Source organism: Diplotaxodon limnothrissa, linkage group LG6 (assembly GCF_057381915.1).
Source record: "Diplotaxodon limnothrissa isolate DT_005_m linkage group LG6, D_limnothrissa_male_GT1.1, whole genome shotgun sequence".
In the NCBI taxonomy this organism is placed as follows: Eukaryota; Metazoa; Chordata; class Actinopteri; order Cichliformes; family Cichlidae; genus Diplotaxodon; species Diplotaxodon limnothrissa.
Window position 1 is genome coordinate 40002660 of NC_140601.1, and position 14351 is coordinate 40017010.

At 40.9% G+C, this 14351-nt stretch overlaps 1 protein-coding gene across 5 annotated transcripts in view; it reads left to right on the forward strand.

Moving 5' to 3' along the window:
- Positions 1–14213, forward strand: part of LOC146631213 (SEC14-like protein 1) — a 36457-nt gene extending 22244 nt beyond the window's left edge. Inside the window, exons 7-17 of one of the 5 annotated variants that reach the window (XM_085355193.1) lie at positions 448–557; positions 800–989; positions 1623–1711; positions 2181–2251; positions 4031–4202; positions 5265–5411; positions 5516–5650; positions 6939–7190; positions 7288–7466; positions 7865–7891; positions 9758–14213. In XM_085355193.1, coding sequence (XP_085211319.1) covers positions 448–557; positions 800–989; positions 1623–1711; positions 2181–2251; positions 4031–4202; positions 5265–5411; positions 5516–5650; positions 6939–7190; positions 7288–7466; positions 7865–7891; positions 9758–9863 — 1478 coding nt within the window. In that variant the 3' untranslated portion in view covers positions 9864–14213. The other 4 variants (XM_085355194.1, XM_085355195.1, XM_085355196.1 and 1 more) reach the window with 4 other exon arrangements.
- The last annotated feature ends 138 nt before the right edge of the window (positions 14214–14351 follow it).

Genomic DNA, 14351 nt, shown 5'->3' on the forward strand with positions numbered 1-14351 from the left:
ATTATATTCTGCAAAAAATGGCTAATATTGAAATCGTATTGTGTAACTAAATTTGGAGGGACATTTTATTTGGTTTATACCACTGCCGCAACAGTTTGTCATCTGCAAGCATCGTTGGAAAAAAAAAAACCAACCAGTTAGACAACTTTGGTGAATAATTTAAATAACTGAGGAAAAGTAGTTGCTCAAGAATGGGATGGGTGTGAGAATGGAATTCAGCATCTTGAAAAGTTGTTTACAGTTATGGATGTAATTTCTGAAAAAACATATTTCTTATTGTGAATCGTGACATCCAATTACATATCTGTTGACAGCTAGGGCAAGGCCTTGTTTACAGAATCTAAGATTTTCATTAGAATTTGTGATTTATTGGTGATATTTCAGTAAGTTTATTACACATTAATTTACTATCCAGCAGTCTAACTTTTTGTGTTTTTTATGTTGCAGACAAGCTGGATGCAGACTATATCAAACGTTACCTGGGTGACCTGACACCCCTGCAGGAGAGTTGCCTGATCAGACTGCGCAAGTGGCTTCAGGAGACACACAAGGGAAAGGTACTGCACTGTTTCTCAAAAGGAATAATAACAAAACATGACTGGATACATTATTGATACATTTTGATACATTTGAGTTAGTTATTGCTAAAAGTAATATTTAGCACTACTACTCTATCTTAGCTAGGCTACTGATAATGTTGTATTTTACATTAACTTTTCACAAATTAGCTTTATAATGTCTTTAAATAACAGTGATGTGTTTTATGGTGGCAAGTGTAACCATTTCCAACTCTGTTCAGATCCCTAAAGATGAGCACATCCTTCGTTTCTTGCGGGCCAGAGATTTCAACATGGATAAAGCGCGGGAGATCTTGTGCCAGTCTCTGACCTGGAGGAAGCAGCACCAGGTGGACTACTTGCTGGAAACCTGGAGCTCCCCACAGGTTCTTCAGGACTACTACACCGGCGGCTGGCACCACCACGACAAAGGTGGGTTGGTATTTACAGCCGCAACTAAAGATAATTTTATTAGGCATACTGAAATCTTGCATGTGCATCAGTATGGAAACACATGATCTTATGACTTGTGTAGAGCTAAACTTGCACTGTTCCGTAGAGGAGACTCCACTTACACAATCATGCAGTCGTGTTTGCAGTTTTTCAACATAATGTTTTCTTATGTGACTTTACAGTGTAAACAGATCTCAACCATTCTTAGCAACCCGCAGCTCTCAGCCAAGTGTGTAAAATAAAAATGATCTAGCTTGTTGGTGCTACTTGGTTACCCAAATAGTACACACACTCTCACAGTGACAGTCTTCTTTGGAGTAGATTCCTTGGATTCCTTATTTGGGAAAAGAATGAACGTATAAGTCAAACAAAGCTTTTATGTTGCCACACCAGAGCCTATTTAATCTTCTCATTTCCAATTTTCCACAAGTATTAGCCTTGTATCAACAGGGACAAAACATGAAAGCATTCCTCAGTGTACACAATAACTTGTCTTATGTAACAAGAGCAGATGGCCAGCAATGCTGACCTTTCCACTTAGCTTGTAGTCTTTGTGGAATGTAAATCATGTGATATACCATGTAAACATTTATTTAATTTTTAATTTTTCAGACGGCCGTCCTTTGTATATCCTGAGGCTTGGCCAGATGGACACCAAAGGACTGGTGCGCGCTCTCGGGGAGGAGTCTTTGCTCAGACATGTATGTAAAACACACTGTACTGCAGTTAAGGTTTTGTGTTTGTAGTGCAGGTTGATGAGTTTATAGGTCAGACAGGGTTTCTGCCACAATATTTGTTAACTCCTGCTTCTTTGAATTGCACAGGACAATTTGATAACGCACTCATTAATTTACCCCTGTTATCACCCTGATGCTTTGTTCTATTAGTTGCATTTCTACACACAGTTGGTGCAAGAGAGAGAAAAAGTGGGCAATTCAGGCCAGGCAGGCCGCTGGGTTTGTAATACACGGGCGGAAGCGCTGGGTCAGGTCGGTTTTGGATTACAGGTTAGGGAATTAATGTCCGGTGGCATTTCCTGACAGGTAAATTAACACCAGGCTATATACAGAACACAGGCTGTGTAAAGGGTGTTGATTTATAATGTTGCAGTCACTGTGGAGTGGAGTCTGGGAGCCAAGTGTGTCAAATGTACAATTCATGTCACTGCAGGTGCTTTCTATCAATGAGGAGGGTCTGAGACGCTGTGAGGAGAACACAAAGGTGTTTGGTCGGCCAATCAGGTAAACCTTTACAACCTGTCAATATGTTAGATTGTTGAAAAAATCTTGGACCTCTATTATTCACAATATTTGTAAACCAATATATCTCTGCCTCTCAAAGGTGATACTACGTTATATTCCACTGGTCCTTGCTTTAAATCTGCAGACTGTCTTTGAGTTTAGTTCAAGAAAAGAGTAAAACTGAAATGCATCACATATTCAAACAGGGCTTTGACTGGAAGCTCAATTCACAAGTTGTTCCTTGTGGAACAACTCAAGAAAACTGAAGATAAAGACCTGATATAAATACATATGTACTATATACAGAAACAAATTGCTCTTTCTTCTATTACTCATAACACCGTTGTACAATTTCCTGTTTTGTCTGTTTGTTTATTGTGATGTTTTATATAAATATAAAACCTACATTTGTTAAACTGTGCTGTGCTTCATCACAAGTGATACTTTTCTCGCTTGATGTTACATCATACAATAGTTTGATAGTCCTCCATAACAAACAGGAGAGTATCCCTGTGTGACGTTGACTTAAAAGGCTCTATTTCAAAAACTGTTATCTCTGCTCTCTGGTTACTTTTAAACACAGTACCTGGTCTCACATCACAGTATGACAGAGGCTGCGCCTCTTATTCACAATGACCTTAGAAAAACTGGTCTCAATTCTTTTGCTGCTTCAGAAAAGTAATGTACTACTGAAAAATAATTTATTAGAACATTTTAAAAGGTAACATTTACATGTCATCACCCACGATTTTCTTAATTCTGAAAATTATTATTTTTGTACTATTTCTGTGTTGTTAAGATTGTTTTTTTTTTTTGTTTTTTTTTTTATTTTGTTTTTACTTTCATGTATCTAATACCTGTTTAGCAAAAATTGCTATTACTCTTTTTTTAATCGGTTGTTGCATATGAAGGAACCATTTCAGCATACTTTATTTCCAGCTTCTGGAGTTTCAGAACTTGCAGGTTTACTTGTTTGTTTGTTTGTTTGTTTTTTGCTGTTTTTATACATTATGCCAGTCTAAATTAATTTAGATGTTTTTGTTGTTTTTTTTGTTTGTTTTTTAAGAAGCCTCCGTAGTGGTTCAGAGTATGAAGACAGAATTCACTGCCTGTGATCTAGACAGTTAATATGAACTAATAACACAGTGTCAGTGTTGACAAAGAAAAATAATCAGCATCAGTGGTAGGTATAGTCCAGTGCTTGTGTAAAACGGCTTTGAATGTGGTCATAGGTGAATATAAATGCAGGTTAAAAGCAGCTTAAAAACATGCAAGCCGTTTTAGATTCGGTTCAGCAGTCAGAACTGGGCACAGGTACACACACAAACACACACACACTATGAGTGAGTCCAGAGCAGAATTTATCTCCCCCAAAATGGAAAGCGCACATGAGGCTCGACTTTCAGGGGACTCATTCAGATGGCAACTGACAGAGTGAGCGGGAGGGAACAGAGATGGTATCTGTCATCTGTCAGCTCTCTGAAGCAGCAGCAAGAGGAGGAGGAGGAGGAGGTGCCTGGGATAAGAGCTGCGCAGGAAGGCATGTGAACTATGAGAGGCTGTCACGTCACAGCACTCTGCCAGGACAGATAGAAGGAAAGGAAGAATGTGCTGCAAGGGTTGGAGGGTTCCAGAATTAGCAAGCACTGCCTTCACCACTTAAGCTTCACTTCAGAGTGACAAGTGATAAGTGGTCAAAAAGAGGCCGTAGCCCATTTATGGGTTTGTGGCTGTCCTTATACACACACATCCCTAATCCTCTCATGTCCTCTTCTCTAGCTGTTGGACATGTCTAGTAGATCTGGAGGGGCTGAACATGCGTCACCTATGGCGACCAGGAGTCAAGGCGCTGCTGAGGATCATCGAGGTCGTGGAGGCAAATTACCCTGAGACTCTAGGACGGCTGCTTATATTGAGAGCTCCAAGAGTCTTCCCAGTCCTTTGGACACTGGTGAGACCCAGGATAAGACTAACTCAGACCCTGTGGGGTCATCGTGTTACAGCACCGGATTATGCATACAGTGACTTTTCAGTCTGTTTCACACCCTTATTTTGACACATGCAGAAGTTGCCAGTATTCACAAATGTGTAGTATTTGCTAAGCAGTGGCAACAGCAGCATCGTTGGCCCCAAATGGAAATAAGAGCTTTCAAGTCCCGGAAGTTCTGCTGGGTTCTACTTAAGGTGACAGGATCCCAGCAAACAGAGTATGGTTGCATCTGGTAGTGTGGACAAGACAGTTGTGCAGATGGACTGAAATTTGTAGGTTACAGGTTTGGCATGTGAAGGATCGCTTTACTCTGGCAAAAATGAAGAGCCACCTCTAAAATCACCTTCTAGCTGTTTGACCTGTATTTCTTTTTAATTGGTTTTCCATCATATTGTGACAATACATGTCTAGGTTGTGGATTTGAATTGGCAGGAGTCAGTTTTCCCTGTTACACATAGCTTAGGCGGCAGAAGATAGGTTACAGGTTAGCCTGTACTTGATGCATGATGATAACGTTCCTGCTTTCTTTACAGTCTTTGGAAAAGAGCCAAGCTTTGTCCTGCAGTGTTGACTTTTAAAATGGTTCTACTTTTTAAATGTAGAGCACTGACTCAATATGTAGAATGAGGGACAAGGGATAAAAATGCTGTGCAGTCACACATAAAATAGGACACCTGGTCACCTAGCTCTGCTGCCTATTGACTGCTCATGCAAAAAGCACGTCACAAAAGACTTCAGTTTGTTTTATAGTGTTTACCTTCCTGACTTAATTAAGTCATGTATTTTAAACATGGGTTTGACTGGTTATTTAAAGGTAGAATTGTTGCATATTATTGCATTATTACATTATTGCTTTAATTAACCAAGAAACTGGTTAAACAACTTCCTTGTTTTAGCATTTATAAGGTTTAGGGTGGGAAAGGAATGTGGATTGTTATCAAACACAAGTTTCATATGCTGCACCAGTATTTCCTCATGTTACTACAGGCATGTCATGCATTTAATATCTGCCTTCTCCCTCAGGTGAGCCCATTTATTGATGAAAACACCCGCAAGAAGTTCTTGATCTACGCAGGCAATGACTATCAGGGTGCTGGAGGTCTCGTGGACTACATAGACAAGGAAATCATTCCGGATTTCTTGGGAGGAGAGTGCATGGTGAGAGTCACTGTAAGATTTAAACTCAGAGTAAAAATTGATCCTAAAACATGACACCACCCACATCGAGTTTTCCTTTACTGACCCAGTGTACACGTGTGCTTTTTTCTTTGCAGTGTGAGGTACCGGAGGGTGGCCTGGTTCCCAAGTCCATGTACCGCACAGCCGAGGAGGTCGAGAACGAGGACATCCGTCTGTGGACTGAGATGATCTATCAAAGCGCCAGCATCTTCAAAGGAGCTCCGCATGAGGTGAGGCTGAATGCACGGAAAGTAAAAGAAAACGATGGAAGGCCTGTGTAGCTCTGATATGAATAGTAGGTCAGGACAACAGAGAACTGCACAGTGCCTCTGATGGAGGTGTTGTGAAACTTTCTGCCACCTAGTGGTTGTAACTTGTTAAACGCATCTTAGGTAAATTCTGAATTCAGACGACGAACACATGTAGCGTGACTTTGAAATATAATCTGCCTGCAGTGATGTGGCGTAACCTCGTGTTGCATGATTTATACCAAAGGGACACTGTCAAACATAATCACCCAGCTGGAAAGGGCTTTGCTTTTTATCTTAATGGTCTCAGACCGTCACGCAAATGAACCATTTTATTTCACTGCTTTTGGTAACTGAGTTCTCTAGTTTGCTGTTTACCTGAAGTTTGTATATGGAAAGTCATTTATAGCCTTTTGAGACCCAGACTATTCATGCATGTCCTCTGTAGTGGACACACAAACTGTTTTTTGTTTTCTCTGTTCTCAAGAGGATGTAGTATTTTTCTAAGCTTGATGTTTCAAGTTGCTTTTAGACTACAAGCCCTTAGGGGTCCTTGGGGACTAGTAAAGCGCTATATAAATACAGGCCATTTACCATTTTACAAGCCAGTTTCCTCCTAGTAGCAAGTTTGATCTTAATCTCAGCAGTCACCGGGCCTAAAAACTGCATTCATATGTCATATGTTTTAGATACTTCTCTTTCCCCTCTTGAAGTGATACCATTTTCCCACATATTTGAGTACATACATATTTTACATATGTGCACAGAGATTAATGGATGCTAACAGCATCAAAACTAGTGCTTATACCAGGGTGTCCAACTCCAGGCCTCAAGGGCCGGTGTCCTCCAGGTTTTAGATATCACATTGGGTCAACACACCGGAATCAAATGATTAGTTCATTACCAGCCCTCTGTAGAGCTTTAAGATGTTGAGGAGGTAATTTAGCCATTTAAATCAGTTGTGTTGGGTCAAGGACACATCTAAAACCTGCAGGACACCAGCACTTGAGCCCTGGAGTTATTATTATTATTATTATTATTATTACCGGTATTATTATTATTATTATCATTATCATAAGTGTGGTGTCCTGGGGTTGGACACCTCTGGCCTAGATCATCAAAAGTGACAGGTAAAGAGTTATTTTCCCACACGTCTTCACAGCCGTACTTCTTTTTGCAATCAGTCGATTCACTTTTAATGCCAAAAACATCATCTTATACAGCCCATGCACTTTATGTAAACCTGCTTAATATCTTCCACCCCCATCAGATTGTGATCGAGATCATCGATGCCTCCTCGGTTATTACCTGGGATTTCGATGTGTGCAAAGGCGACATTGTTTTCAACATCTACCACTCAAAGCGAGCTCCGCAAGTACCACGCAAAGATACCCTGGGAGCCCACGGCATCACCTCCCCAGGAGGCAACAACGTGCAGCTCATTGACAAGTCCTGGACGCTGGGTCAGGATTACAGCATGGTCGAGTCTCCGCTCACCTGCAAGGAGGGCGAGAGTGTGCAGGTTGGTTTATGATCGTGAACTTTTGATGTCTTCTTGGATCATTGTTACTTCTACAGATCCTCATTTTTGCTTGTTTGTACTTTGAATCCTTCCTCAGGGTTCCCACATAACGAGGTGGCCGGGTTTCTACATCCTCCAGTGGAAGTTCCACAACATGGCGGCCTGCTCGGCCACCAACCTGCCCAGAGTGGATGACGTGCTGGCCACCCTCCAGGTCTCCTCACACAAGTGTAAAGTCATGTACTACACTGAGGTGTTGGGCTCTGAGGACTTCAGGTTAGTGTGTGGGTGAACGATGGAGACATTTATATGCGTCTGTGATGTGTAAATATGTCATGTATTCATATTTTTGCTGTTTTGATAAGGTTTTTATTTTAGACATCATCCATTTATTACTGCTCATTTTCACTCCTGTCTTCTTTCAGTTTTCCCTCTCTACAATCCTCCACATAGTGCCACGTATGACATTTGGTACTTGAATGAATGAAATCTTTAATGTTGCTAAGATGACTGAAATGCCTTTGGAGTATAATGAGTTTTCCAGACCCACAGTTTTGAGATGAGGATACTGTTCCCTTGCTTGAAGACGACTTTAATCAAGCTTTTTCTTTCCAATCCACTCCTGTTCTATCGCTCACAACCCCCTCCTCCTGCTCTGTCTTCTTCCTGTGAAGAACGGCTTGCTGTGATGTGCAGAGTTTGTAAGTGGCTCGGTGTTTGCCCCTTTTTCTTTAGCACTAGCTCATCATCATCGCTGCTTTTGGCTGCTAATCTGAGTGCCCTTCTCCTTCCCTCCCTCCATGGCAGTCTTGCTTCTGATGCTGCAAAGAGATGCTAATTTGCATCTGTTCTTGCTTATGACTTTTGTTAGCGTTGGCTAACAGGATGTTGTTGCTTTCTTCACACTGAGGAAAGAATCCGGTGCAACCTGCTGGCATTAATCACCCTGCTTGCATAACTAAAACTCTCAGGATTACTTGATTTGGTTAACTTCAGCAAACAGCCGCCCAACTGACACGCACATACACACTGTCATTTTCTGACTTGTATTTGATTTTCTTCACTCATCACATTGCACTACCAGCTCAGTCTCACTTTGCTTTCAGTGCACATGCTGCTTCAGTTTATTTTATCTTCAAAAACAGACTTGGCGTGATCATCTAACTCATACTAGTAGTTTTTAACAAGATGTTTTGATAAAGGTTGATATTTACACTTCTGAGTATGTGAAATGCCTTCTTGAGTGAAGTAAATGTAGAATTTAGGGCAATATTTCTTCCCATGTCTGTAATGTATAATACATGCCATAACAGTAAGTCTCTACCTTTTTATGGCTCCTTATATTGTAGAGTTGGGAGTTAAAGGGTTCCTGTGAACTAAAGTCATCCTCGTTAAAGCTGCTCTTTTTATTCATTTTTAATTCTCTGGTGAGTCCCTCAGACTTATCTAGGTCTGTTTCAATTACTTAGGATGGGTTATTACGGTTAACAGTTAAAAGGAATCAAAAATGAATAACATTTATGCAAGTTGAGGTACCGCGGGTCATAATCATCCATAACCATTTTTATGGAGGATTTAATAACTTCATACAAAATGGATGAGGTTAATAAAAGTGCCATGTGTCATATTTTGTAAATTATTTTAATTTGGCTTCATACAAGCCAACCTTTTGAATGTATTCAGGCACATATTAAACCAAGACATTGGTTTTGTCAATGCACATAGTAATTTTATATTGCATCCATATAAATCCAAAACCAGTCTACCTACTACATGGGAATTAATACCTAAAGTTTCTTTTATTCATTCAAAAGTAATAAAAGAAAAATGGTGCCTCATGCTTTGCCACAGGAAGCCTCATTGAAGTGGCCGGTTTCGCTCATTTCCAGCTGCATATTTTATTTTTAGATTTTGCTAGAGTAGCTTGTAGGATACGGTTTAGTTTTGTTTACCTTATACTGGGCCTTGCTGCTCCTCCCACTTTCAAGCAGCTTTGTTCTGATTGGTGCCTTTTGTAAACAGACAGTTTGAACAGCACGTGGGTGTGGCTTCTGTGCCTGAGATGACTGCTAACATTACAGTGTCTCGAGCTTCCAGGGATTGTTATATGGACCTCTCTTATTGGAAAATGTTGCCATATTTAACATGAACATCCACCCCCAAAACTTTTTTAACACAGATATGACAGGAAATGGTAAAAGAACAATGGATCCCCTTTAAGTGGCTCCTGCCTTTAACGAAATGCCCTGACCTTTGGTTTTTTTTGTTTTGTTGTTGTTTTTATTCATTATAAAATTAAAAACAGTGGCTGGTGTAAAACCGTTCCCTGAGTTGTTGCAGCCTGTGGCAGGGCCTGTATGTTGTAGGGTCCAGAGTGATTCTCCCTCCTTTAGGTTTGCTCTGACCGCATGGTTCTGCATCATGAGCACGGGTCATGCACACATAGTGCGCTCAGTTAGTGCCAAGCAGTCTTAAGGCTGCACAGGTGTCGTGTACACATGAAATTAGCTGAAGTGTGAGTTTTGTGTGCATTCACGTGTTCACCGCATGTTTGTTTCTTCTCTCAGGGGGTCGATGACCAGCTTGGAGTCGAGCCACAGCGGCTTCTCTCAGCTTAGCGCCGCCACCACCAACTCCAACCAATCCCAGTCCAGCTCCATGATCTCCAGGTAGAAACTGGTGTCAGAGGACTTCAATTCCCCAAACCCACGTCCCCCCTCCACTGCCCATACCGTCAACACGGACGCCAACTTTTCCTATCCCCATACCCTTAAACCATCATCTTTGGACTCTGTTCCTATTGCACAGCCAGTCTCTGTGGAACTGATGCATGCTTGCACAAACGGAAGACAAAGAATTAAAAAAAAATTCTGAGGCAAAAAGAAACTAAATGTACAATTTAAAGGGCTGATTTTTGCACAAAGGGTCATATATTTTCCATGCCTGGCATCTCAACTGGGCAGCAGTTTGAATAAGACCATCAGCAGAATGTTTTGTGCACGATGGAGCGGATAAAGGCCAGGAGGTGAGGAGTGGTGCCTTTCAGGCACCAGAAGCTGACAGAAAGCAATATTCTCATCCTACGGAACAGGATGACGACACTGGAGGCGCTGTTACATATATGCATTTACACGTGCACACACATACACAGTACCGAGGCGACGCATACCTCATTCATGTGCGTCTGCTGATAAAGACTGGATGAGCTGTTACATACGAACGCCACTCGGGCACAAACGCACACGAGAACGTTTGACATGGAAAAAAGTTGACAGTGTTTGCCATATTGTTACTGGAGGGTTTATTGTCTCTAGGGAGCTGTATATAGGTCAAATGTGGGTGGGGTGAACATCTAATAGATCTGGGTCAAATAAGATCAGCTGTCTGTATCACAACAGTACAGGTGTCAGTGACTTCGGCAATTGACAGGTAAAATCTTCCCGGCGTGCTCCTGTGGCTGAGTTGAGCTTTCTGACACTCATTGCATTGCTGTACAGGTTGCATCACATCTTTTGAATATTTGACCCAGATCTGACGCTTAGCAAAGTAAATCCACTAGAAGCAATAACACAAGTTTGACTTTCTACTGTGTGAAATATTTCTATTTAACGTGAAAATGTATGAGGAGAATAATTTACGGTGGCCCCAAGGTGCAAAACGCAGTAACAAAAGTAAAAATGCTACATTTCAGAAAACAGGATGACAAACCTTATACCAGTAACATTTCTGAAAACGGGACATTTGATGCATTTTTTTTTTTTTTTTTGAATTGGCAGAACCAAAGTACCTGATGTTACAGTGATGTCATTTCCTGTTTCAGTAATACTTTCAGAGGTTTGACATGAATTTAAAGTTTGAAAGGATGGAATAAAAAAGTTGATAAAGGACATTCAGAAATGAGTATTATGAGAGTCAAAGACTTCAACTATCAAAGCGATGTAGGCCCAGTGCTGAATAACCAAAGATAAAAAGGCAGCACTCACAATACTTCAGGCGTAAGTTGACAGATCCCACATTTTCTGAGTCATTCCTGTCATGTGACTAAACTTGACTCATGTTTGACATGATTGGTAAAGGTGACTTATTCCTGAGGTCTTGTGCGAGTGCTACCTTTTTGTCTTTGGTTATACAACACAGAGGCCGTACTTTGCTTAAGAAATGTTTGCGCTCTGGCTACAGTCCTAACCAGCATGCACACGCCGCCCTGTTATCTCGGTGTGTTTTCAGGGTTTGCAAGGACATTTTAAAGTCGCGTCAAAAAGTACATCATGATTGTCCTTTGACTTTGGTTCGGGTATTTCAAAAACAATGTCTTTACCTCGTCTTGTGCAGTGAAATGTTGTCTTTTTCTTTTTAAGTCTGCTTTGCACCGCTGGGCCAACGTCATCACTGGTGCAGATTGAACTTTTTCTTGCGTACAGGCGCACAGACGGGCAAACTCGAGTCGGTAAACGGCTGAATTCTGTGGCACCACCGTTTCTCGTCTACAGACTTTTTGTCAGGAGTGAAACAAAAATAATTTGCCAGATTTTCTCCTCGACACGTGCTCTGTCCTCGTAGTAAGGGATGCACTGACTGTGAAATACTAGGCCGTAATCCAGCACTGATACTGACATTTTTTTTTTAGTCTTTATATTGTTTTTTTTGTTCCAGGTGAAAGAAAAAGAAAAAAAACTTTATTTAAAAAAAAAAATTGCATGTGTTTTAGCTCTTCATGGAACAGTTTTTGAACATTTAGCCAGCGCAAAAGTCAGTAACGCCATCTTATCAGCTGATACTTGGCTGATTCATCGGTGCATCCCTACCTCATGCTTTGAAAATATATGTATAAAAATAATCTTAACGTGGAACGGCTGCAGTTCGTTTGCTTTCTGTCGAGCGTCTGCACATTTGAGGAACTCAAGTTAAATGAAGCAGTCAAGGAAATGCCTTGTCACTGATTGGTGAATGTGCTACTGATTGGTTAGCAAGCGCCAGCCAATGAAATGCCTGAATTTGGATGGTTGTGGTGAATTGGGCGGAACTGCCATCATTACGTTTCCAGAGTGATGTAGATTTCAGTGTGCTTTAGGGGTGAATGTTTCTTTTCGTGATTTATCATTTGACGGCGCGCCAGTAGACCACATTGATACTGTACAAGTGCTAGTGTTGGTTTGTTTGTGTTTTGGAGACACTTGATGGGTGAAGTCACGTGGTGATTGGGTTTACAGATCTCTTATTTAAGATTTAAGATATAGCCATTTTAAGAGCCATGTGTCAATAAATAATACCATTTTAGCCTTTGTAAGCATCACTTAGTCACCACTGTAACAGACAAGCGATCGTGAGTCAAATGAACATTTCATTTTCTTTTTTAAACGTGTTCTATTTGGTTGATGAGCATTGATGACTTCGCACAGATCAGACTCCCCGTCGAGGGCAGAAATGTTCAACTTTGCCAAGAGTCATTGGGTGCTGTTGCCATGGTTACACAGTGCAGCTGACAACAACGGCAAAAAAATAAAAGCGGGGGGTTTTTCCTCATAGATATATACACACAGATGCCACACTGGTTGTTGCTCCTCACTGTAATGACTCCACGCAGCACCACGTTGCTCGGGGGGAGCACACATCTGCACACGATCACGGATTGTTGTACCTCGCTGAATTTTCCACAGATTTTCGAGCAGTGTTTATGATACATGTGCTGAAACGGTTAATAATGCTTAAAATAACGTTACAGTCCGGCAGCTGCTTCTTTGTGACACTCTGCTGTAAAAAGCAACAGGATTACTCCATCACTTTAACGTGTCTACTGTCCCGTCAAAGTCTGACTTGAAAAGAGAGCTGCAGATGAGCCAGTGTTGGTCTTTCTCTCACTCCTGCAGTCTGTCTTTATTCTGTGGGACTCTTTAAACAAAACAAGTCCCACCTAAAGCAGCTCTGTAGGTTTCTGTAGCTACAGTTCAGGTATAGGTCACATGGGTTTCTAGAGTCTTTCTAGAGCATGTTGGAGCTCTCGGACCGAATATCAGATCAAACATTTAATGATAAATAAAATACGAATCTCCTTTTCTTTAGCTGGTATATGACAGTGTTAGCTTGGGACTACTTTTTAGTATACCAAATTAAAGACATTCGTAACGGTAAAACAAGTTCTCGTCTGTGGAAAGTTTTAGCATTTCTTTCAGTGAAACATCAAAAAGAAGCACAAAAATTTGGCGTTATTTATTTATGCTCAGAGCTCGTGAGCAAGACAGCTGTGGCATCTGTGTTCATATGTGTTTTCCCTCCTATGGAAAAAAGGAAAAAAAAAAAAAAAAGGACCTTGCCTGTTTTTGATACACAAAACTGCTTTTTTTTTTTTTTTTTTTTAATAGTTACTGGTTAACTTGTGGTATCTACATGTCATTAACTGCAATAACATGAATTGTTTTACTGAGTGGCCCTCTTCGTGATGAGGGCTACGGGTGTGTGATGGGGTAAAGGGGTGAATGTTAATTACAGTGGGGGGAGGAAGATGCCTGTAAAATGTGTTTCTCCACTCTTCTCTCGGCACACTTGACTTCACCTGGTTATTCCTTCAGGCGATTTGATCTTCATCTCTTCACAGGTTTGACTGATGAGGCAACAGTTCAAACCTGACTACTGCTTTATATTCCTTTTACTACTCTCACACTTTCACACTCCAGTTTTGTGTGTAGATCTTAGAAAGCAGAGTGGACCTTTTTCTTTTTTTTTAAATTGAAGCTGTAGGCATAAATAAGTGTGCTCAGATGGGATGGGTTTTCATTTCCATTTCAGTTAATTCTCTTGAACACAAGAAGTTTAACCTGCTTCTCTGACTTTAGCTGTTGGAGGGTGAGCGCCTCTCACCAACATCTCACTGAAAAATGAGGGCTATAACTGTCTGTCGTGACTGTTCATCACATTCGTCAGTCTCTCTGCTCCGTGTTCATCTTTGCATATCTTCTCTTTACCTTTGTGTGAGATATTGTGTAAAAAAGGATGTTTGGATTAATGAGAAAATGGTGGCTTTACATTTTTCAGCATTAAACTTGAATTATAAGAAACTGCAGACTCCTGTCACGCTTTTTTACGTTCTGTATCAAAATGTTTTCATTGCCTAGAACTAAAAATTGCTTTCCCATTCCTTGCAATCATCTGTTAGTGACATGGTTA